This window comes from Dicentrarchus labrax, unplaced genomic scaffold, assembly GCF_905237075.1.
Source record: "Dicentrarchus labrax unplaced genomic scaffold, dlabrax2021, whole genome shotgun sequence".
NCBI lineage: Eukaryota > Metazoa > Chordata > Actinopteri > Moronidae > Dicentrarchus > Dicentrarchus labrax.
In genome coordinates, this window is record NW_026136721.1 from 7,180,384 (window position 1) to 7,205,972 (window position 25,589).

The 25,589-nt window shown below is 41.8% G+C and overlaps 3 protein-coding genes across 3 annotated transcripts in view; 1 reads left to right on the forward strand and 2 right to left on the reverse strand.

The window, feature by feature from the left end:
• The window catches only part of LOC127355362 (uncharacterized), a 126,389-nt gene that overhangs the window by 28,882 nt on the left and 71,918 nt on the right, over positions 1–25,589 (reverse strand). The gene's annotated exons all lie outside the window — the stretch shown is intronic.
• On the reverse strand, positions 240–3,690 carry chchd10 (coiled-coil-helix-coiled-coil-helix domain containing 10). Its single transcript, XM_051386196.1, has 4 exons — positions 3,510–3,690; positions 2,006–2,231; positions 1,247–1,388; positions 240–451 (listed from the first exon to the last, which is right to left on the reverse strand). Exons 1-4 carry the CDS (start codon positions 3,545–3,547, stop codon positions 432–434), a joined length of 426 nt encoding a protein of 141 aa, XP_051242156.1. The 5' UTR covers positions 3,548–3,690; the 3' UTR covers positions 240–431.
• Positions 5,804–25,257, forward strand: LOC127354987 (uncharacterized). Its single transcript, XM_051385403.1, has 9 exons — positions 5,804–6,546; positions 8,051–8,181; positions 11,126–11,311; positions 16,965–17,031; positions 18,315–19,266; positions 21,247–21,515; positions 23,033–23,181; positions 23,417–23,522; positions 23,889–25,257. The coding sequence occupies exons 1-9, from the start codon at positions 6,252–6,254 to the stop codon at positions 25,082–25,084; spliced, it is 3,351 nt and encodes a 1,116-aa protein (XP_051241363.1). The 5' UTR covers positions 5,804–6,251; the 3' UTR covers positions 25,085–25,257.

Genomic DNA, 25,589 nt, shown 5'->3' on the forward strand with positions numbered 1-25,589 from the left:
AAAGCAAAGTTAGTCCCTTAGGACAGGTAAATCCTACTCGGAGAAACCATTCTTTAAAATTTGGAGTTAAAGTTTGTTTTCTCCAACTTGGGGTTTTATTTTGAAAGTAGAACCGGATGGAGCCTACAGCAAGGGGCCGAGCTCCAGCCTCCTCAGCAGAACCAAGCAGGAATGCCTCTGCTGGCAACTTCATTCATTAGAAATTCCTGGCAAATAATACGAAACAAGACTACACATGGTGGGAGTAGATAGCAGCTGTTTATTAAAAGGTTTATCGCTGTACATTAGCAAAAACATTTCATACATTACATAGTCATCAATCAACAAGACAAACAACAGGCTCACTTCCTGAGGTACAGCGTTCAGATTTGTGTCTACAACATGTCTACAGTATGTTTCATTACTGAAATATGACAGCTGACACCCATCCTTCACACCAGTGATGTCACACCTAGAGAAAAAGAGAAAAGAAACAGGTCATGGTGATAAATACCAAAATCATATTGTGTTGTTTGTGCAAGCAATTGTTGAATCAAAGCAGCACAAAACTGTACAAAAAAGCAAAGCTGGTTAAGTTGGGACAGTTATACATGAAGCTTACATGGAGAATATTATAGAACTCAAAAACAGGTACCTTCTGTTAAAGGGACAGTTTACCCCAAATCAAAAATACCTGTTGTGCCATTTATTCATCTGTGTGAGTTGGTGTGAGTTGCTGAGTTTTGGAGATATCGGCCGTAGAGATGTCTGTCTTCTCTCCAGTATAATGGAACTACACAGAACTGAACTTGTGGTGCTCAAAGCGGCAAAAAAAAAAACATTTGAAAAACTCAACAGCAACATCTCTTTCCAGAAACCATGAGCTGGTTACGCAAGATAGTCCACAGAGCTTGTTGTGAGACGTTTCATGTAGGAACTTTCTTTCTACTATTTTCTTTCTACCGAACAACATCTGCAAACTGGAGCTGAATGTCAGCTACCTCACTGGTGCCAGGTGAGCTTGCTAACGTCTGTGCGGCGATACGTAGAAAGAACATAGTCCCTACGTGAAACTGCTCATAACAAGGACTGTTGAGTTTATGATTTCTGGAAAGAGACATTATACTGGAAAGAAGGCAGACATCTCTACAGCCAGTATCTCCAAAACTCAGCACCTCACACCAAAACTATCTGAATGGTTAAACAGCTCTACAGGTAGGAGGAAAAGTATTTTGTATTGTGGTGCCATCGTTCACCACAGACTCACCGTGGGAGTACTTGCACTGTTTGAGCGCCTCGTTGAAGCCCTCACATAAACTCAGGTCAGACTGGTTGGTGGCACAGTCCAGGAACTGTCTGACCTCAAATTGACAGGGGCCTTGTTGGGCCGTGGCGGGCCGGGGGGGCTCCTGGAATCATACGAGGAAAGAAACACACCTCACATTTATTCAGGGGCTGCTAGAAAGTTAGAAAAGGGCTTCTTTGTGGGAACTTTCTGGTTCGGCCACAACTTCACAAGTTTCATATTCAGATTGTCTCCAGATATTAGTCAGTTAGTGAATCACTGCTACATACATACATACATACATTACATATAGTACCTGAAGCTAAACGAGACCCGGCTTCTGATGTCTTCTTCTCTTAAAAAACAGGTTTATAAGAAAAACTTGACAAAATAAGCCAAAGTTTTCATATTGAAGACATTTTAACATTATTGGATTTAAAACCGCAGTAGATCATTCTTATAAAATAACAAAACAAACATACTAATAATAAGAAAGAAAGTTGTTTGCTGAGTGTCATTCCCAGGTTGTGAAATATCGATGCTTGTACAATGAGATTCAACAAGTGTCTTTTTTTTTTACTAAATCCAAATCCAAATGTTACACTGTATTAAAACAGAACATTTCCATCCAGGTGAGGGGAAAAACAAGTGCAAGACCTAGAACAACCCAGTGATGACCTATTTAAGTTCAGCTAGGTTCAGTGATCCACCTTAATCGTCTGTCTGATCACACTCTCTCACCTGGTATGCAGGCTTGGCTGGCTCTGGACTGCTGCTGCTGCTGCTCCCGCTGAACGCTCCGGTGAGGGCACTGCCGACAACGTGGCCCACAGCTGAGCCTACTGCCACCCCGGCAGCTGTGGTAGCCATCTGGGCCATGAGGCCTGGCCCCTGGGACTGTGTTGGAGCTGGGGCCAGAGCGGCGGGAGGCGGATGAGCGGGTGCTGGAGCATGGGATGGAGCTGGACTACAGACAGGAAACAAAAACAGACGGGCTTAAAGGGATTTAATCTGCAGTAGCCCTTGTGTCCCAGTAGCACTCCTTTCATTCAGCTGTATCAGATGTGTCGTCGCTCTGAAATCAGGGATCTGTTTGATGATGTTTCAAGACTAAAATGTGTCCAAGCTGAGGACATGTTGAGTTACCCAACTGTTACTAGCTCACTCTAACTCTAATGTTAACGTTGTAGCAGGTTCAAACTCCACCTGTACGTGATAAAATTCTGGAAGGCAAACAATGGAGACTGGTGGACATCTTTGGAGAACTGTTTAGTAATTAATTAATTAAGTTAACATTTTGGCTATGGGCTTAAAATTAAAGAAGCATCAGACTATGGAATCTGGATTGGTACGTGATATGCTAAATATGATTATAATATATATTAGATGGGATCAGTCCCATCTCTAGAATAAAAGTATGAATTATATATTCATACAAAGCTCAGCAATAATGATATTTAATCTCAGCCTTTCAGCCTCAGTTGCAGAGAAAATGCCTGCCTATTAGTTTTCTCTATAAATTGTTAAAAATGAAGGTCAAATGTCCATCACAAGGTACCAGACACTACCTTGTTGATCCCAAAAAAAGCGCCTGTCAAACTAAATGATTAATTGTATAATTGTCCTCCCGGGATCAGTTATCCAGATAGTGTTACCTAACTAACCACACAGCGTTACCGAAGGACAGAGTGGGAATTCTAAGTCATTATAATGAGAAACGTTCAATATATATATATATATATATATATATATATATATATATATATATAGATAGAATGTCTCAGTATTTTGACTTATAAGTCAGTACTTTGTGATGTTAAGACAATATTTTGAGAACGTTTCTCTTTGTAGTGATGTACAGAATTTTTCCCATCACTTTACCTTCCATAGTTTTTGATGGAACCTGGATACAGCTGAGAGCCATTTAAAAACTCTTCCTCTTCACTGTACCACCTGACGGGGTTGCCTCACAGAAACCGTTATCTTTAACGTAGTGACCTTGCAAGCCCTAACGTCACTGTGACATGGTGTCACAGACTTGTGACGCAACAACAATTAGACCACGTGCCTTCAGGTGAATAATGTAGTTATATTAGTTTGACTACAAGCGTTACTGTCAATATGTCTGTCAGTCTCAATACAGGAATTAGCTCTACTTCCAGGGCTTTAAATAGAACACACAATATTCCTGAGCACGGACTGAGCCAGCTGTGAAAGTGATGTCAGTCAGTTAACGGTAGTTTACCTGGCTGCTGAGGGACGGCTGCGGCTTCCTCTGGCCATGTCTGAACCGAAACACGCTTCTCTTCACTGGTGAACCGGACTGAAGACCGGGAGAGCTCTGTCCGCTTCTAGAAAGTGCTCGGTTGACAGACCGCTGCTCGCGTAAGTGCCGCTGACCTTGTGCAACAAGTCGGCTGCGCACGAACCAACTCTCGCGAGACTTCGTCTTCTGCTGTGTGTTGAGCATTGAGACTGCGGGCACAGCGCCACCTGCGGGACTGGAGCGCAGCCGCCTCGCCACAGACCAAAGTTAATACTTTATGCCTATTTACCACACATTTCTTCTGGGACAAGGAGGTCTGCCTTTATCCGATAGGAAATGTAGTAACAAAGATGTTGTTGTTTATCCTAACAATAAACCATACATTACAAAATAAATTAAAGATTGTATTAATAGGGAAAAGGTAGCTTTTAGAAATAAAGACAGGGCAGGACTGTCAGTAGTTCAAAAAGAACTGAAACAGCTCCTTACAAAAACAGCACAGGCAAACAATGGAACAGAGCTTTTAAACTTCAAACCATAAAAAACTTTGGGACACTATGAAATCACTTACAAACATGAATTCTGCAAAACAACAAATTATCACTGTGGATGAACAACAAAAGTCAGATGAGCTGAATGACTTTTACTTGAGGTTTGAGACAGTATGTTGTTGTCTTTGCCAGATACTGATGCCACCCACTGGCTGGAAGTGGACCCGCCCAGTGTAGAGTCCCTTTTTAGTAAGGTGTGCACTAATACGTCCACTGGGCCAGATGGACTGCCAGCTTTCTTGCTTAAAAGCTGTGCAGTGGAACTAACACCAGCATAGTGTCCAATATTCCAACGGTCTTTGGACACTCACACTGTCCTAGCTTTGTGGAAGAAGTCAATCATAACACCAGTGTCTAAAAAGCCCTCTGCCACAGTGAATAATGATTTTCGTCCTGTAGCTTTGACCTCTATTGTAATGAAATGTTTTGAGAAATTTGTAGTGTCTCTGCTCAAGAAAGAAGTCGAGCCAGACTTAGACACATGACAATTTGCCTATAAGCACAAACGTAGCAGTGAAGTTGCCATCCTCTGCATTTCACTTTACTTCTAAGCACCTTGAGAACACAAACACCTATGCTAGAATTGTAATTATTGATTTTAGTTAAGCATTTAATACCATGCTTATACAATATGATACCATACCGTACAGTACAGTACAGTACAGTACAGTACAGTACAGTACGATATGATACCATACAGTACAGTATGATATGATACCATACCATACAATACAATGAGATGAAATAGACATTGTTGTTCCCAAACCAGGGAAATTTGCTTGTCACTGCAGCTCAAGATACAACTCAACACAATATATAAGAAAATACACATAAAATAAAATAAAACATAAAAATAGAAAGAAACAGAAATCTTTTATATATACAGATATGTTTGATGGAGCACTGCACAGAGATAAATGCACAGATTATTGAAACACACGTGGGCAGTATTGTGCAGTAAGGCATTACTTGTAATAATATTAGTAACTAGTAGTGTAACTAATTACTAATAAACTTTAGTAATAATATTACAGTTAATCCCCTAAAAAATAATTAGTTAGAACATTACTTTTGTTGACACCTCCCTACTGATTAGAAATCCAACACTCGAGTCACATCCCTGGATTCATTTTTGTAATGGTGGAGGAAACTAGTTTGGAAGATGGAAACACTTCCATTCAGCAGCTGGAAATATTCCATTACTTTGATTTTAACAAACAGAACTGGATTTAATAAGTTTAAATCTGTATTTGGGGAGAAAGGACACAATTACCACTTTAATGGGGAGTAGCAGAAAAGTAATATAACTAATAGTGTGTATAACTGTGAAACTAATTAGTGTTGGCAGGGAGTAATAACTAAAGTAATAATAATACTTTTGAAATGAGTAACGAGTAATGAGTAATAAATTAAGTTTGAGTAACTAGGTCAACACAGTATGTGCAAGTCTGAATTTATGGAATGATTAATTCCATATATTCATCCTTCATACAATAATTTCCTAAAAGGCATTTGTATATATATATAAGATAAGATAAGAGTACCTTTTTTAACACTCTTAGGAGAAATTCAAGTCAGACACAGCAGCATAGAGGAATGTAGTGCAAAGAGTACAGAAGTGTACAAGTACAATAAGAATCACAACATAATAATATTATAAAATATAATAGAAAATATAAGACTATAAATGAAAAATATATACACTGTATGTAATATGTGGTAGTGTGCAACATATTTTGAGCAGTGTATAACTAAAACATGTGCACTTTAAAGATAATAGTTTGTCCACATATATGTATGTAGTGTTGAAGGAAGTGATGATGTTTCTATTTATATATTTATTTGCAGCAGTCACTTTATTTTACTGTCTGTGTTGTATGTTTTCAGCGACCCAGTCTCCCCATATGGATCAATAAAGTTGTACTGTACTGTGGGACAGGTCCGCTCCTGAACACCGGGGGCGCTGTTGCACTTTATTCATCGTTCCTCCTGGAAAAATACTGTCAATATTATCGCTTCCGTGTAGCCATCATATCAACAAAGACTCCACAGCCCCACACGGCTAGCTAGTTATGCATTTCAGATAGCACTGCGACGTTTTTTTAGACCTGTCGGGGTTGTTTTTTAGGACTGAATAGGTTTCTTTCGTCCAAAAGGCCGAGTGTCGACAATGACAATGTCGATAGCCATGGACTTCCATTCTCAAATTGCCTCCATCATGGAGGTGCTGGCTAACGCTGCCGTCGCAGAGATTTGTAAAGTTGTGGACGACGGCTACTCGGTGGTTCATCTGGAAATGTCCCGGAGCCAGAAGGAGAACGAGTTCCTGCGGAGGAAGATCAAACTGCTGGAGCTGCAGGTCGCCAGGTACCGAGCGGAGAGAGTGAAGGGAGCGGAGGGTTCCATCAGCAGCCGCTTCCCCGGATTCCGCCTCCTCCACCGGCAGAGCAGGGACTCGCTGGCCGGTACGTAGCCCCGGTGCTCAGCTCGAACTCCGCTCAGAAATGTGTTCAAAATGTGCTAATAGGTATGTGAGCGCTTTCTGGTGTCAGCATGATGGATAAAGCTGACAGTGTCTTATTTCAGGTTGGTAGGTGGTAGGTTGTGAGATGTCTGCCTCCACCCAGTGCAGTGCAGGTGAATGCTATTTCTTTTATGCTACTCTCCTCATTAAAAGTCTCAGGCACCATGGCTGATTTCAGGCATAGAGTAGTTTTAAATGCATACTATACTTCATTCAAAACAATGCACAGATTTCCTCCTGGACAACTTTTCAGGCTGTGTTTCACCCTGTGTGAACAGTCCCTATGAATATCGTATCGTACTGTATCATGGACAGTAGGGCTGCAAATTGTAAGCTCTTTCCTTAATCGATCATTGGTAATTAACCAATGTCATTTAAAAAACAAAAATGTAGCTTATTTTAAACACCAAATGTGTATTTTTGTCATCAACCAAAGCTTTATTTCAACAGCAATATATCACATCAATTGCATAATGTATAGAGTTGGAAAGGTATAAACATTAAAGCTGCAGCAGGTAACATTTATTAAAAAATAAAATGTCATATTTGCTGGAACTTTCACTATATCCTGACAATAGAACATGAGACAGATGTGTGTAACAATCAGGTTCCTCTGGCTCCTCCTAGTGCTCCTAATGGTATTTTCAAGAATCCAGGGGCCTGAACGAAAACAACCAATCAGAGCCGACAAAGATAGTTAATTGCTGAGGTTATTGGTATTTTACAATCTGGGAATGAGATTCCACAATCAACTAGTGTCTTTCTCGGCTCTGATTGGTTGTTTTCATTCGGGCATGGTGGATTCTTGCAAATGTCATTAGAAGCACTGCACTAAGAAGCTCAAAAACAATGCTCTGAAGATCAATTCTGAGGCTGATCTGTAAATAGTTTTCTAATAAATATAGCTGATCAACTCATATCAATATCAGGGCTAAATTTACAACTTATTTTTGTTTAGTCCTGCCGACTTCCGGTTTAACCCAGAGCATGGAAACAGATCATTTTGTACTCACTCATACCTAATAATGACATCAAATGTGGAATACTACAAGGATAAGTTCTGGATCCTGTTTGGTTTTCTTATGTGTACATGCTTATGTCATCATAACCTCTCTTTACAAATCTCTGACAAAGCTGAGGTTGGAATAATAAGCCACGAACACCTCTTTAAATAAGTACAGCCACTCTCTGGCTCCCTCAACAACAAGTTTGCCCTTAAAAGTGTTGGTGTTAACATGCCTTTAAGTTTCTGTCAACTCTTAAATATCGGTTTCCCCAGGACAGGGAGAATGTGAGGAAGATGTGTGATAGTGAAAAGATAGTGAAAGTTTCAGTGAATATGATAGAAAGTTATTTTTATATGAGTCCTACTGCAGCTTTAACACTATGCAGAGATACATTGAGTTCAGTTGTGGCTAATTATTCTCCTTTTAATGCTCCACAAGGCCCCTCTCTGCAAGGCAGGACCAGGTTTCTGAACCGAGGTCCAGGGACTCAACAGTCCATGCAGAAGACCCAGCCTATCAACCTGGACCAGGATCCTGATCAGGAGGTCGTCACCACCACCAAAACTGAGGTAGCTATCCAACAGTGCACCAGCCCCAGAAAACCATCTTCATATAGGCCCCTTCCAAAATGTCTGACATAGCAGCAGATAGCATCCACGTAGAAACACAACGACTGCCAGCAGTAGGCTCATACACAAGTTTAGCCACAGCTGAACCATTTCCAAATTAAACACTTACAAACCCCATTACTGCTGTCCATCATGTCAGCAGAGTTGACCCTCTTCTCAGTGTCGCAATCCAGAAGGTTTTTAGGGGACTCTCAGGGACAGAATTCATGCTTTTTGAAGGTAGAATTCAGTTCATTTAAGCTTACGCCGGCTCTAAGATTACCGTCTCTGCTAACAGTTTCCTGGAGGAAACCTGCACTTTCTACAGTTGCTGACTGACTGTTAACTGAGTGGCTTCAGTGTATGGAGTAATATTTGGTCAGTTATTGAAAGGAAATTGGTACAGTCCAGTTCTTCAGATGGCCAAGACGCTTAATGTGACAATGACCACTGGAAGTACTGCTCTGCTGCAGTCCCTCCAGAAAAACACGGAGTTGGTTTGTGATTGTTGCGGGGCGTTTTCTTAAAAAACGCGATGGAATATGCAGCAATTTATGCAATTTTATGCGATGATAACGTTCCCATGGCAACAGGGGAAAATGGCTGCTCTTGTGTGAAGTAAACGCAACATTTTTCAACTTTCTGCTAAGATATATGTGACTTTTTTGCAACGAAAATGCGGGGATTATGAAATTGTGCAAGCCGTGCGGAAATTGGCAATTTATGCGGCGAAAGTGCGGCGTATTTGAAAAAATGCGGCCCCCGCATAAATATGCGGACTTTGGCTGATTATGCATTGAATTATGCAATCGTATAATCACGTTTTCCTGGAGGGACTGTCTGCTGAATTATTATATTGGTTTATGTCAGTAAAATACATGTTGCCAATGGCAACACAGTGACTGTGTGTATGAGAGAGAGAGATCTTATTTTATTCCCCACCTTAGTAGAATGCTCTCAACTTAACTGTGGACTTTATAGTGGTCTAAGACACAGCAGTTAATGTCAATTGTTATTATTAGTAGTAGTAGTAATAGTAGTAATAGTTTATGGTAGACATTCAAGGAACAATTTTTGGCAACAACTTTGAGAAGAAGCAGAGAAGAAGAATTTTTAGTTGGTATTTGTGTTGGACATTTGGGACAGTAATCTGCAGTGCTGTACGGCCTTTTAGTCAGATTCTGATTATTTCGAGGCTAAATCAGATTTTATCAAGGTATCTGCATGTCTTAAGGACTTATAAAAGCATTTTGTTTCCTCAAAAAAGTCCAAGTCTTACATCTTGGCTCTTTGCTGTGCAGACATACTGTGGCAGACAGTATGTTAATTTCTAAAATGTCTCGTCTTAAATCTTGTCTCCAGCCTATCCTAACCCTCACTTGACGGTTGGACTGAATGGTGTTGGCTTAACATACTCTGTGTTTTGGTGTCACTTGATGTATGTTTTATGTACCTTGGTCTGTGTGTGTTTTCTCTATTTTCCAGAGACCAAGACAAATTTCCCCCTCTGGGACAAATAAAGCTGAAGTTGAGGTTGAAGTGTAGATCTTGGAGAAGTGGTTCAGGAGCATTTTCCGGTAGTGAAGCCAATGAAGTTCCAAAATGGCTGTTAGTGCTTTTTTTTTTTTTTTTTTTTTTTACTGTTACTGTTGTGGAGCTTCCGCCTGTGCGCAGGGTTTAAAGCAACATTATGTAAGAATTAGAATTTTTGCGATGCCCATATAGTTTCAGAGTGCAATTAAATTAAAATCAGTGTGGTGGACAGCTGTACATGTGCATTTGTTATGATTACATTACTTAGGATCAAGTGACTGGTGCTAAAGTCACAAGCTTTACTTGTGAAAGTAAAGTGTCCATCAAAAGGATTTTGAAGCTGTCATTTTAAGGTTAAAAAGTTGACCAATGGGCGCCCGGTTAGCTCAGTCGGTAGAGCTGGCAACCCATATACGGAGTTGCTGCACCGGCCCGAGTTCGAATCCGACCCGCAGCCCTTTGCTGCGTGTCATCCCCTCTCTCTACCCACCTGAGCGGGTCGTTCCTTAATCAGAAGGTTGTGGGTTTGAACCCCGGCTCCTGGTGCCACCCGTCTAAGTATCCTTGAGCAAGATACTGAACCCCAAATTGCTCCCGATGCCGTGCATCGGTGTGAATGTGTATGAATGAGTTAGTTTCTGTTTGATGGACTTTGCCATCACTGAATGAAGTGTAAAAGCTCTTTGAGTGGTCGGAAGACTAGAAAGGCGCTATACAAGTACAGGTCCATTTACCATTCCTGTCTATCTTCGGCTGTCCCTGTCTAATAAGGCATGAAAAGGCCAAAAAAAGAACTTTAAAAAAGTTAAAAAAAGTTTAAAAAGTTGACAGGATTAGGGCCAAAATAATAATCACGATTCTTTTGATCAATATTGAGATTGCAATTATTTCACAATTGTAAAGCACTGCGCATTTTTCTTTTACAATAGTGGCCAGTGTCAAGCTAACATTGCTAACACAATTGTTGCTTTGTCCTTCTTAGTTCCCCAACTTGAAAAATGCTTGCTAACTAGCTACCTAACAATTGATGTAGATTAGCTAGCTAACCAGTTAGCTAGTGTTTTGCTCTGTAGCAAAGTGCTAACTAACTAGCTAGCTAACATTTCATGTAGATAGTTGATAGCTAGTTTGCTAGCATTTAGCTTACTTTAGCTAGCTTAAGATGTGACTATGTTGCTCCATCTTCAAAGTGTGGTTGTCTTTTCAACATAGATTAGCCTAGCACATAGCATATATGAGTACAGGGAAGGAGAAATTTGACCGAGGCTTGCTCAACTGTTGGAGCACAGAGCAAAAAATGTCGGGAAGGATCAGTTTGTTTCTTTCTGACAAAAAACATGGACCATTATTTTTAATCAGTTTGTCCTCTCAGTCAGCAGAGCCTGAAGATGAGGGGGAGCTGCTGATAGTGAAGGTGGAGGGAGCGGTTGAGACCGGAACCACCAACCACGGCGCCTGCATCAACAGCAGAGGAGGTTCGGACACCGGCACGCGGCTCCCTGACGCCTCGAAGGATGCGAACGACAGACGGCCAGCCAGAAGCCGCAGCGGAATGGAGGTCAGTGGATCCGACGTCATCACCTTTGTTGTCGGCAGGACAGATGAAACTGACAGCATCAATGACAATACCCACAGTTCCCGGCCGGAGCTAACAGGAAGTGATGTCAGAGCAGGGGACAGTGAGTCGCTGAACATGGACGCTGACATGACGCCACACAGGGACACCGTGCCACCATTCTGTGGTGATGTAATGGACAGTGGGAAAGATAATGAGGCTGTGTTAGACACCTCCAAGTCCTCCCTGTCAGAGGTGATAGTCATTGATGTTGACAAGGAGGTGGGGGAGTGTGAGTGGTCAGATGTAGACCAGATAAAGAGAGTAGCAGGCAGAGAGAGAGATAGACATAAAAACACTACATCACCCATGATTCAGTGTCCTGGGTTGGAATCAGCAGGACCCAAGTCAGTGCAGGTGAAGTCCTCTCTGCAGGTAGGGTCTGTTCCCCTTCGTGACACCCCAGGAACGTCTAGCGGTGGAGCAATCTCCAGTATCAACTCCTCCAGTGACACACGCAGCGTGGCTCTGCACCGCCCCGCGAGCAACCAAAAACCCTCCTCCAGCAGCTTCCATCTGGCTTTTTACCACGCCGTCACCATGGAGCGGCCGTACGGCTGCACCAGCTGCACCAAGCGCTTCTTCCTGGAGTCCGACCTGCAGAAGCACATGGCCAGGCACACCAGGGAGAAGCCCTACACCTGCCTGCTGTGCGGCAAGAGCTTTGTATGCCAGAGCCAGCTGGACATCCACCGCAACGTGCACACCGGAGAGAGGCCCTTCAGCTGCTCTGTGTGCAACAGACGCTTTTCCCATCCCAGCAACCTCAAGAGGCACCAGAAGATACAGCACGGAACACAAAGACCAGACCTCCCACAACACTGCTGCACCAATGTTTTACACCCTGAAGAGGACTAGACGAGGCTTTTTTACAGTACTAACCACTTCACTTTTTAACCATGTGACTTAGTTTTTAAGGCTTTTAAGAGCACTTAATTTTTTATTATGGAAGGACATTAGTGCCAATAGCATCGTAGAGATATTGTGTTTCATGACAACATTAAAATGCATGCAAACACTTGGAGTTTGGTCGTGTTAATGGTGTAAAATGAAATTACATTTTACGTGTTAAGGCAACAAATATGTACACGTCAAGTCATTTTGGCATGTTCATACGCAAATACCTGTCACAGTCAATGCATTGTTCAGTTCTTTTCTAAGAGGTGTGTTAGAAGTCTGAAGCACAGATAGTTTTGGCTATTGCTTTTCCCAGCTGAATAGTTTGTGGAGCACACAAACCAAAATATTAGGCTAAGCTATGGCTCAACTTGAGTGCCTGCACTTAACTTTGCCTAACGATGCACTGTTTATTGCATTCAATTTCAATAACTATTCCAAATCTTTGTCTGCTTGCGATGTCGCCAATCCTACCACTAGGCGTCTCTATGCACATTCACGTTTGTGCCATCAATGAATAAAGATGAGTAACCAATACGGTTGTAATCCCACACAAAATACTACAGCGGCATCACCAACCAACATCACCAGCTTTCTTCTGCTTCTGAATCTTCACCCCTGGTAGTTCAAATTGGTTTCTTCTAAACCGCAGCTCTGGCTTCATACGCATAATTTCCTTTGCAGTGTACATAGGTGCCTATAGTGTGTAGGTGCCTGCGTCTGTAATTTATGCACAATATATTCCTTTTCATTTATGTTTGACATAATTGATACAACCCTCCTCATAAAAATGCCCTCATTGGCCCCAACCAGAAAAGACACAGTACCGTATACATTTTTGTGTTAATGTGTAGAAATATGGCCTGTTAATGTGACCAAACTCTACATTACCACGCAGTTTAATGTTGTCTCAACAGAAACTTAATGCATATGGTATTTTATATTTTATTGGACAGGGGACGAGATGGAAGATGCAGTAATCAAGCTCTGATGTTGCATTAACTCTGTCCTTTGACTTGTCTTAGTGCTTCTCCAGTTTGTTTCGTCATCCGATCTGAATCTAGTGCAGGGATGGCAGACTCCGCCACTAGCAACGAAAATTACTATACAGACAGGACGCATTTGAAAATTCTGTATAAAGATGTCGAGTGTGTAGAAAAAGCCGGCTTGTGACCACCTGGTTAACTGGATCTCCATGATTTGACACACTGACATCATCTCTATAGACAAAGAAAATACAATCAGACCATGAAACACTGTGACGGAGCTCATTTTAAGCTGATGAGAAGATTGTTCTCATGTCAGATCTGAGACATCTGTATAATAATGCAGCAACGAGGAAACGAGAAAAAAGAAACCCACAGCAATGAGTATAATCAGACCAGCTGTCAACCTCCTTTTTATTTCCGGCTTTCATGCTGCATCCACGATTTCATGAAAATCTAGCAAAACCCTTTACATACAGCATGTGAGCAAATAGGAATCAAACAAGAGTCCCAACGTGACATCTCATCATTCTGTGTGTCAGATGTGGTATAATATCAGAAATGATGAAAGGTAGATTCACTGTGAGAAGAGGGATGAGCATCCCTCACACACAATGTGTCATTAATTAAAGCTTTAAAGGTCCAGTGTGTAACATAGAGGAGGATCTATTGGCAGAAAAGGAGTATAATATTTATAGCTATGTTTTTAATTAGTGTATAATCACCTGAATGTAAGAATTGTTGTGTTTTCATTAGGGCTGGAACACATCAGATCTCCACACAGTCAGAGACGGTAAAAGTGTGCGTCTTGCTCATAGTTATAAAATCCCAGCTCACCACAGAGCGTCTCTCCTGCCGGGCTGCTGCAGCACAGTCAGCCAAAGAGTCAGTCACAGTGGTCGGCAGCAGAGGAGGTTGGACCACCATCCGTCTGAAGTGGAAGTGGTTTAGCTGACTTTGCTGACAGTTAGCACCGGAGCAGCCAACAGGTCAGAGTTCCGCTGCACTTCTCGTCTCCGCTTCCACAGTTAGTTTTGTTAGACTCTGTAAAGTTTACAGCCTGCCATCATGTGTCAGCTCTGTGTACAATGACACAGCTAAAAGACAATGTGCAGAGAAAGGACCGAGCTGCTTTCAGTTGGTTGCAGTCTACAACCTCACCACTAGATGCCACTAAGTCCTACACACTGGTCCTTTAAAATAGGGTTTGTCCATCAGAGATGCAGCCTGTGAAAGAACACTCCTCACCTTTCATATTATTGCTTTTTACTCCAACTCACCACTGGTGTGATGGCGCTCCCAAATGTGACTGAGCCCTGTCACTCTTTCTGTAACATCCTGTCATATCTGAATGAAGCCTGAATAGTAACAGACACATGTATGTGGAGAGGTTGCTTTTATTTTATTTCCTTTCATGATGTCATTGGGATATATTTTGTGAAATCACACATCAGTTTTTTAGTGTGTGTGTGTGTTTGTGTGTGTGCTAGGGCTGTGTATTGGCAAGAATAAGATACGTATCGCAATACAGGGGTTACGATTCAATGTATTGCGATATATTACAATGTTGTAAACAAGCCGATATATTGTGAATTTTTTTAAAAAAGTCATAGTACTAAGAACACACCACAAAATATATAAAATTGGGGTAAAAAATATATACTATATAGACACACATATATATATTGATAGGGGTGTAATCTCAAAAACACTAAATTGTTATGATTTAACCCCTAACTACTAGACAGCAGTGTTATTAATATAAACTGAGAGCTATAATGTTGGATGTTACAGGAACTTTTTGCTAAATGTTTATGCATTGTGGGCAGTTTTTTTCTTAAATTAGGTCGAAAATAAATCCCAATATATCGCCTTGTTTACAGTATTGCAATATATTGAATCGTTACCCATGTATCGTGATACGTATCGTATCGCCAGATTCTTGGAGTACACCAATACACCAATAAATACCACATTAAACTCTGACCACCTACCTGTAATGGACCTGAGGCTCTTCATCATGAACCATGCAATGTTAAATTATTAAATTATCAATAAAAACTCCTGGAAAATGAACCCATCCAATTCCATCCAGTTAATAAAGATTTGAATGATTTTCGTTATAACACGTTAACCCAGTATGATCACAGTTGTGATGATACTGTCCAGTATACTATATATCTGAATATATACAGCGACATATTCGCATGGACATGGATACTGCATGTGAGCAGTTGTACACTGTAAAATCATATATGTTCATCTAACTCAAAACAAATTTGAAACAGATAACTTCGGATGTTGTAAATAACCAAAACAAAATTTTGTAAATTAAAAAAGCAGCTTTTACCAGTAATTTTAAATGACGTTTAAAAAACAATCCTGATTAAGTACTCTTTACTAGGTATTTTGTACCCTTGTGTCCCTTAAAATAACTGAAGCTACTTGATCAAGAATGTTTTTTTAACATACAAAATTAAGTTAGTTTAACTCGATGTAATCCGTTTCAACATTTTTTGGAGTTAAATTAACTTACCTTTTTTTTTTCTTTGGATTCTGCAGTAAGCCGGTTTAAAAACTATGCTTAAGTTTTCCATGTGTTGATCTCTGTGTGGACTGCTTTTACACTTACTACACATTCTGTCACTCATCCTCTTATTCATCCCATCAGTTGACATGTAACTGCATGTTTAACCATTGAAGTGTGTCCTTATAATCAGAGCTATGAGCTCACCAAAGAAGAGAGGGCAAAAACAAACATTTGTACTCATGTATACAAACAGTGTAAATATGACAATAAATGATATTTTCAACAGTTTCATTGTATGGTGTAGTTTCATCTATTATTTTCTGCTTTAGTCATAGTGAGATAAAGCTCTCTGTTGCTTCTGAAAAGACGATTTATACAAACTGATATGAACTGTGAAATCATTTGATTATGGCTAGCACGAATATCTAACAAATCAACCCTACACTGTAATAAAAATCTGTAGGTTTTTATTTTTTGAATACATTGAAATAGTAATAAAGTGACAAAAGAATTTATAAATTTACATGTCTAATGTAAAATAATGTGAAAATCTCTTACAGTAAACCATAAAATTAGTGCTTGTTTAAAGACAGTTTCCTTTTTTTCACATAAAACATATTTACTGTTTATTTAATAGATTGTGATGTAATTTTGCATGGATTGTTAATTGACAGATATCTTGTATGAGGTTTTATTAATTAAGTTTTCACAACAAAAACATTGACTAAATGTTTTTTTATCAGTGTATAAGCAATGGTAAACTGTCAAAATACAGTTTAACTGAAAACATCATCACGCAGTTCTATAACTTAAAATTCAGATTAAAATAAAAATCAAATTATACCAGCAGTCTTCTGTAAATAAAACCTGATTATTAGCCTGTATTTATAGGTAATTTTTTTGTTTTTACTGTAAATATCTTTTAATAAACATTGAAAAGCCAAAAAGTTACACAAGATTTTACGTAAAATGAAAGCTAAAAACTGTATTTTAATTAATAATAATTAATAAGATAATTGCTGTATTTTACATTATTATTTTTCTTACTGTTAGTGTTCTTTTTTGAGTTATTTTTTAAAAATCTTTTGTTGTTGTTGTTGTTTTTACAGTGTGTTTGAGATAATAAGTCTTACTGTGTCAGAGCATTCTTTGTGTCAGCTAAACACCTCCCTCCTCTTTCTAGGGCCAGAGATACGTGACAAACACGAGCAGCTCTCAGAGCGAGGAGGAAAAGATGGATGGAGTGCAAGGTATCAACCCGTTCTCCTTTCACACCGCCATCCAACCACTGCAACCTGCACCAAGCAACCTCACACACTCACTCTCCAGGCCGCAGTGAGGGCGCTTTATTTTCCCTGTTTCAGTCATTTTGCCAAACTGCACAGAGCATGTCCATATTTACGTCCTCAGTTGTTCCGTGACGCAGAAAACACTCAAACCAACAGTGTGTGTTAGTCCGTCTCTCAATACCTGTGTCTCCAAGCCCATTGGTTCCTACTGAGGACGTAAATCTTTCAAAACACCTCATTATCCCCTCTCTCTCTGCCCCCCTTTCTTGTCTATCTCTCTCTGTCAAATAAAGGCATAAAAGGCCCCAAAAAATAATACTTTAAAAACACCTTACAAATATATAGTTCCTTTAAAAAAATAAAAAATAAAAGCTCTCCTAAAACGCCTGGGGCTGGCCAAAGCTTCATAGGGGGTCGCAAGGCCTGCTTGGTTTTAAGGGGTGCCAGAAAACGTATAGAAAAAAAATATACACAGTAGGCCTATATTTCAACATTTCATTCACTGCTGTTAAGAAAACAAAATGTAACTATTAAAGTTTAGATTACACTTTTAAACCACATAAGTTCATTTAACTGAAAACATTTTGAAACTCATCCTGAAAAATGCTGAATATCAGCAGATTTCTAGTCTAACCAACTGATCTAACGATGTGCAGTATGTCCATATTGACAAAAGTTTAAACATTTATATCTGTGTAACCGATCCAAGCTGCTTAGAACTCGCTCAAGTGGGCGACCCGGTGGGTTATAAGAGGTTTTGTACATCTAAAAAACCTAAAAGAGACCTGCCTCATATTGAAAAATCAATTTAAATATAAATAAATTCGAGATGTCATTATTGTGCATCATTTTATGTCATTTTCATGTAATTCAGATATTTATGATAATGAACAGTGGTGGGCCTGCCAAAGGGTCCATGAGAGTAACAAACATTACCTCTCAGTTTGCTGATAGATTTTTTACAGTACCATCAGCCTTTAGTTCCACTTTAGTTTTTAATGAAAATCAACCTGCAGTGACTGGAACCTTAGCATTTATACTGTAGGTCATCATCTCATCAAATGTCAGTGCTGTAGCAGGAACTACTATACTAATATCCACACTTTCTTACTCAGGAACAATGAACATGATCTGTTCAAAATGTCCATGTATTTAGGTTTTGTAGTTTGTTTTTATGACACCATTTCTCACATTGTTTTCTAACTCTGTTGTCTTTGCTGATGGGTCATTCGGTGAACCCCCAGAGGAACACAGTCCCTCCCAAACGCTGCTGGAATGGCAGGAGAGCGGTGAGACTGAAGATATGGAGCGGCCATCATGCTCCACATATGCACCAGAATCCGTGGCAGGAAACTCATCATTTAACCAAATAGGGACAAACCCCGCCTCGGTTTTCCCTGTGGATTCTAAACAGCCGCAGTGCGCCATGGAGCAGGCGAGGTCCACGTCTAAGCTTGAAGTGGTTGTTGCAACCAACTCGCTTCCACATGCGGCGGAGGACGGCTGCGGCAGGGCGTTGCCGTCCGGACTAAGTGGAGAGGAAAGAGCTGAGGAAGTGACGCCTCTAATAGGTCAGGGCAACAGCAGCCCAAGGTCGCAGTATGGGCCACTGCTGTGCATTCAGATCAACGAGACGCCCAGTGAAGTGTTGTTTGACGGCAGTACAGCCTACAGTAATCACATCTCTACCTTTAACAATCCCCCTGTCACAATGGCAACCGTGGACTCCCAGCAAACCCAGCATTCTTGGTCCAGAATCCGGGACTTAGACAGCCTCCACTTCTCCAGTCAGAACCACCTTTATCAAGCATCTAGCAGCCAGAACCCAGAGTCTGGGTCAGCACAGTCTCAGCAGCCCTGCCTCCCCTACGCCTGCACCTTCTGTTCTCGCCGTTACGCCCACCAGTGCCAGCTGCGCATCCACGAGCGTGTCCACACGGGCGAGAAGCCCTACCAGTGCGTCCAGTGCGGGAAGAGCTTCGGCCAGGTCTGCAGCCTCAAGCGCCACCAGATGGTGCACACGGGGGAGAGGCCGTTCCCCTGCCCCCACTGCGGGAAGCAGTTCTCCACCTCCACCAACCTAAAGGTCCACCAGAGTGTCCACACCGGGGAGAAGAGGTTCCACTGCTCCAAATGTGGCAAGAACTTCTCTTTCCTCAGCAACCTCATTAGGCACCAGGCCCTGCACACCGCCAAGTAGAGCAAGTTATACAGGGACGCCACATCGACCCCCAAATGAACACAAGCAGCCTCCAAAAGACCACAACCTGACATTAAACTGTCCATATTATTGTGAATAGATAAGGTATGTCTGGTCTTCTTTTCAGCAGCATTTGGTCAGTGTCATTTTACATTTAGTGTGACTCTGCTGTTCTTTGGATTTACTGTGTTAAGTTTTAGATAGCATTCTGACAGTCTATGTTAGTCTTCCTGAATCAGCTTTAGGTCTTAAAGGATTTGATGAAAAATGAGCCATGTATTCTGCATGCATTTAAGGTAACTCAAACAGAACGTCTCCTCTGTCTTCACCGCTGCGGGTCATGTTAACAGCTCTCTTTGCTTTGAGGTTGTGTAAATTTAACTGACATTTGCTCACCTTGTTGCCTCCAGGAAAAGCAAGCTCAAAGAGTTGAACAAGCAGCTGAACAGATGAGGTCACACTGAGACCCCGTAAATTTATTACAGTTCTCACATACGGAGGATGATTTCGGCCAGAAATCAAATTAAAGAGAAACGGGGTAAAAACAATAGAGCAGTGAATAAATGAATATTGCACCAAAAGAAAAAAGAATACTAAAAGATACAAATAGATACTGGTATTAGGTTGCTGCAGTATCTACTTCAGCTTATCTACGGTATTGATTTCTACCATGTTGGTGTTATTGAAATAATCTAGGACATAATATTTTGTGAAATTATAATAAAGATTTTGTTCAAAAAACAGCCAATGTGTAATACATTATAATGTTCAACTGTGAAACTGATATTTTCTGAGAAAATGAGAAAAGGTCATACTGTAGCAACCCTAATAATGAATAGAATAAAATGGTCAAATGGAAAAACATGAAATAGAAATGCTCAAAAAAGAAGAAAATACAAATGCAACGTTAAAGCAGCACTAACTGCTGTTTGTCCACTTGGGGGCAGCAGAAACAAACGTGTAAATACGACATTATCACCATTTAAGCTAACGTTAGCAAACAGTTGCTTATTTCCACATCCAGCTAACACAGAGCAACTTTAGCATTGGTTGGAGTTGTGTTTGTGTCCACCTGATGAATGTAAGTCCAGTAGTCATTGTATTTTAGTTCTGGTTTCGGCCTCCTGAAAAAACATCTGGCTCTTCAGCTGCTACATGCTCCATTATGTTCCCCAGCGAACTGCGACTGTGTGCTGGTACACAACCAGCTCATAGGAACCATGAAGCTCTGGAAAGCTGCAGTTATGTGACCCGCTGTTAATATTGGTATGATGCAGTTTTACATTTAAATTTAAGTTGGAAAGGGAAAAAAAAATTCTGGGTAAAGCTAGAACACTACAGTGTCTCCCGTCCACACTGTCCGTGTTGTTTGGGCATTATATCGGGACTGGAAGCGTTGGTCCAACGGGAGTCGTCCACCTCTTATCATCGGCACACAGACCTACTAGGGTTTAGGTCATGTCTTAGCAGCTTTACATTGTACACTGAGAACATGACACAAACATTTCATTGTTATTCAATGGATGCAGTACTTTTAGGATCAGTATTTTCCAAATACATTTGGGTAAAGAACCGTAAACAAGACATTGTCTTTGGTGAGTGGAGGGTAATTCACAGGACTCATACATTTATTTTCGTTCTGACATTAGGAAACAAAAATCGGGAAACAATCCCATGTTTTTGTTTTGAAAATAAAAAGCAGGAAACGAAAAATGTATAAAATATATCTGTAATTCTATTTTTATTTAAGTTTCTTTGAATTTGAACATCCCTCTTTACTCTGGTAATTACGGTAGAAGAAGAAACGACCTTGCGCCACACCCGGAAGTAAACAAACAGCGTTTTCATTGAGAAGAACCGTTATTAGAACGGCAGTCGGTGCGGAGAATGACTCATTGTCTGCTCTCACGGGTCTCCAGTGGGGCTACATGAGGCTGCTTCCATTTCCAACAAACGATTGAAGCCGGACTGTAATTGTGTGGGGACCGTTACAACAGGATGGGGAGCTGCGTGGATTTCCACTCTCAGCTGGCGTCCATCATGGAGGTCCTAGCTAACGCGGCGGTGGCTGAGATCTGTCAGCTCGTGGACGACGGCTTCGCCACCCTGAGGCTGGAGATATCCCGCAGCCAGAGGGAGAACCAGGTCCTGAAGAGCAGACTGCGGCTGCTGGAGGTCCGTTCAGGAGAGCAGGCCCACAGAGAGCCCACCCCCCCGCCTCTGGTGGTGACCTGTGCCAGGAAAGGTTAGACCGCTCCGCCAGCTTTTAAGCCACCAGGGTCCACTCAAAAATATGACATTTTAACAGCATAACGTTGTAGGTTCTCACTGCTGGCCTTGAGTGATGATGCACTCTTTCTCATTCTAACAAGATAGTTTGATGTTAAGAGAACTTTTTACTGTTATGATGACATATTTACTTAAAGCTGCAGTCGGTCCTCTGGCTCCTCCCAGAGGCTAATGGCATTTGTGAGAATCCACCGGGCCTGAACGAAAACAACCAATCAGAGCTGAGGAAGATGCTTTGGGTTGGAGGCTTGAAGATAGTTCATGAAGTCGTGGTGCTATCCATTTGTCTCGTGAACTCGGAGCCCGAGTTGGAAAGTGTAAATCTCGCAGCTATCTCGCGACATTTCACAGAGACACACCCCCTTTTGGTCGTAATTTCAGCCGTCCCAGGGCTCACAGTACACCGAGCTGAACGAGGACCAACATACGACCCGCAAAACAAAGATGGCAGTGCCCATATTAAGATGTATTTTCTTTGTATTTGTACTACATTGGTCATCTTAATGTCGATTTTAAATGCTCTAACACTTGTTTACGGTGCTGCTTTAGTCCGGTCACCAATTTATGTATTGCACGGTGTTGCTGTGCGTGCAATACAATGTAAAGTTTTGTTTTCGAGCTGGTTTGCTAAATAGGCTAATGTAGCTAACAATAACAGTAGCCTGCCACTGCCCCTGGTGGTGGGCCCCTGGTGGCCCCTGGTGGCCCCTGGTGGCTCGAGACAAATGCCACAGCACTTGTTGAAATTGAAATAGGCGAAAATGGCAAAATATTATTGAAATGTAAGACTTGCAATAACGGAATTACTTGAAATGTTAGTGTTTCTGTAGAAAAACTATATTATCTCACATTGAGCTTGTTTAGATGAGCCACAAACAATAACAACACAGCTGCTGCACTTCTTTCCGACTCGTAATGCCCAAAGACAAACTGGAACGTTATAAGTGGTACAAGCCAGGCAATGACGCCACGTTCTCACGGCAGAACAACTCGGCTCCGAGTTCACGAGACAAATGGATAGCACCAATAGAAGTACTATGAACATAAAGTTAAACCAACCAAAACATTGATAGAATATTCTGATCAGTCAGTGAGTGAGAAGACTTTATTCAAATTAAATGAAAAGGTATGATGTAATATAATAAAAAATGTCATTGTTACAGGATGTTGTTGATGCTCCTTTGTTTATGACAGACACTTAAACATGACAATCAGAAGCCAGAACTATACTCCTCACGTGATATATTTATACATTATTCATTATTATTTTCATATTATTTTATATCTAATGAATACATTTAAAGATAGAAAGTGCTCTGTGTTTTAGAGTAGCGAGGGTTACCCAGGCTGAACAGAGACAGCATGGACAACCCTGGTAAAAACTGTTCTGGATAACCCAATGACAGTCCTACATGGCAAACTGTGGAACACAGAACATATTCTAACAAACTCCAGTGATTTTACTTTGAACAGATCATCACTTAGGAGAAGACGGTCTTGTCATCGGCAAAAAAAAAGTCACTCTGGAGAACGCTCAGCGGTCACAGGTCAGTGCTGCTGTCACTGCAACGGTCAGCTTCTCTTCTCTTCTCCCACCTTATCATATCATACAACTGACAAAGGTGAGAAATCCATTCTCACTTGTAACCAGAGGATGTAAAGATTATTATTATATCATAGATTATATTAAGATTACGTTAAAGGGGCATTGAAAGAAGTGTGCGTGTGATTTAATGAATGAAAAACAGACAGAAAGCATCCTAGAACAGTCTCAGCTGCTGATTACTTAGCCAGCACGTATCAGATTTGTAGCTCGGCAGCAGTAATAACTTTACATGCATGTTTCCTGTCTGTCAGCCGTTGGAGCCAGAGGTGGTGGTGCTGATAAAGAAGGAACGGCTGGAGGAGGAGCTGCCAGGCTGCAGTGTGCTGGAAGACCGTCAGACAGTTCCCAACAGCAGCAGTATGTATGAACACCAAACACCAAAAAGAGAGACAGAATTTACATACAGCTCACTACAGCCTCTTTCAAACATGCACTTTATGTGCTGCCAGTCTGCTGCCCCAGAGTCAGACCTGGTAACATTTCTGGCTTGAGTACGAAGTTATTATTTAAATGCTTTTATTATGAATCAGCGAAATTAGGAAGCTAGAAACATACTGAGAGCTGAACAAAGCCCAACATGACTCCTCTATATCTTTACAAAGCACAGAGTTGTGTGCTACTATATTAATGTTTTAAATCTCACATATATTGAACCTTTGAGGAAACACACCATGACCACCCATGGTTCAATAATAATCTGTCTTCTCTCTGTTCATTCTTCAGTTGGACCTCCGTCTCTCTCTCTCGCTGCTGAGGGCGACCGCCCTCTGAGTGCTGAAGCAGAGACCCCCAGAGTCAGCACGTCGGGTCAGGATGAAAAACAGGACTTTGACAGACCTGAAGCTCAGCAGCAGGCTGAGAACGAGGGAGTGGGGGAGGGTCGGTACTCTCATCCAGCAGACCAGAGCCAAAGAGCCCCCCCGAGGGGTTCTGGTCCAAACAGAGCCGGGGAAATGATGCACTCGAACGTAGGAGGCGACAGACAGGTTGTGGATGCCAGTGACTCTCTGTCTGGTCCCGATGTGGAGACTCCAATGATCAAGACCCTGGATTCAGAGCTGTCACTGACAGCAGGAGTGAAGGGTTTGTGTGGTGCTGTGGCAGACTGGAGGGGAGAGGCAACAAAAGTCAAACTGGAGACGCAACCTTCCTGGTCTGAAGCCTTCAGGACCCAGAATCCTTTAGTCGCGGGAACAGAATGTGTGAGTAACTCTAACAGTCAGCACCCAGAGAGCGGACCGGCAGATCTGGACACCAGCAGCCTGGACTCTTCCTCCTTCGATGACCTGTTCTCCTCCCCAGAGGTGGCCAGGTCCCTGACAGCTTCCCTTAGACACTCTGCGGACGGAGTCACAGGCGTAGAGGAGCCGCTATCATCCTCGTCTTTTCCTTTCCTGAGCAGTGGAAGCAGCTTCGGGAACTCTTCGACGTCGGACTCTCTAACCGCCTTCAGCAGCGCGTCCTCTGACTCTAGGAGCTTTCCCAGAGGCACGCAGCGAGCATTCAGCTGCCAGCAGTGCGGCCGGCAATTCTCCACCTCCAGGGACCTGGCGGTGCACCAGCGCTGCCACGGCGGGGAGAGGATCTACCACTGCCACCTCTGCAAGAAGCCCTTCATCCACCCGCACCAGCTGAAAACTCACCAGCGGGTGCACACCGGGGAGAAACCTTTCAGCTGCGCGCAGTGTGGCAAGCGCTTCTCCCAGTCCAGCCACATCAAGAGACACATGAGCGTCCACACGGGGGAGAAGCGCTACAGCTGCGGCCTGTGCGGGAAGCGTTTCTCGCAGGCCTGCAGCCTCAAGGTGCACCAGGCCGTGCACACAGGAGAGAGACCCTACAGCTGCACCAAGTGCGGCAAGAGCTTCTCCGTGCTGGGAAACCTGGTCCGCCACCAGAGCGTCCACATCAGCAAGTGAACACAGAGAAAGAAGCAGAGGGGGACTGAAGTGAGGCAGACATGTCATCATGTGCATATGAAGTCAGTAGGGCTCATTCTAACGTCAGAAAGTGTTTATCAGACTGAATGTTGTCCTGTGCTGTTGTCATTTATACACCTTCATGTTTACAATAAAAAAACAGCCTCAGATGACTGCTGGGTTTTAATTCAGCCTGTGTGACTAAAGTCAGTCCTGGTCCAGTATGCAACCTGTACAGTGTGATCCACCAGTGCACATCCACTGAGAATGGACTTTACAGTGAAGGAGGAGACATCTTGTGTCCAGCAGGAAAATGAACAACATTTACATATTCAGAGATTCTGGAATTTAGAGGTAGAAAATTACTAGAAATTACTTTTTAAGGATTTGAATTAGGAAATTCTACTTTTATGTGGGGGAAGAACAAGTGAGACACACGTTATTGTTCCATATATTTTATTTATAATGCATGCAACTGGAATGAATGCATTTGTTATTTATTTGT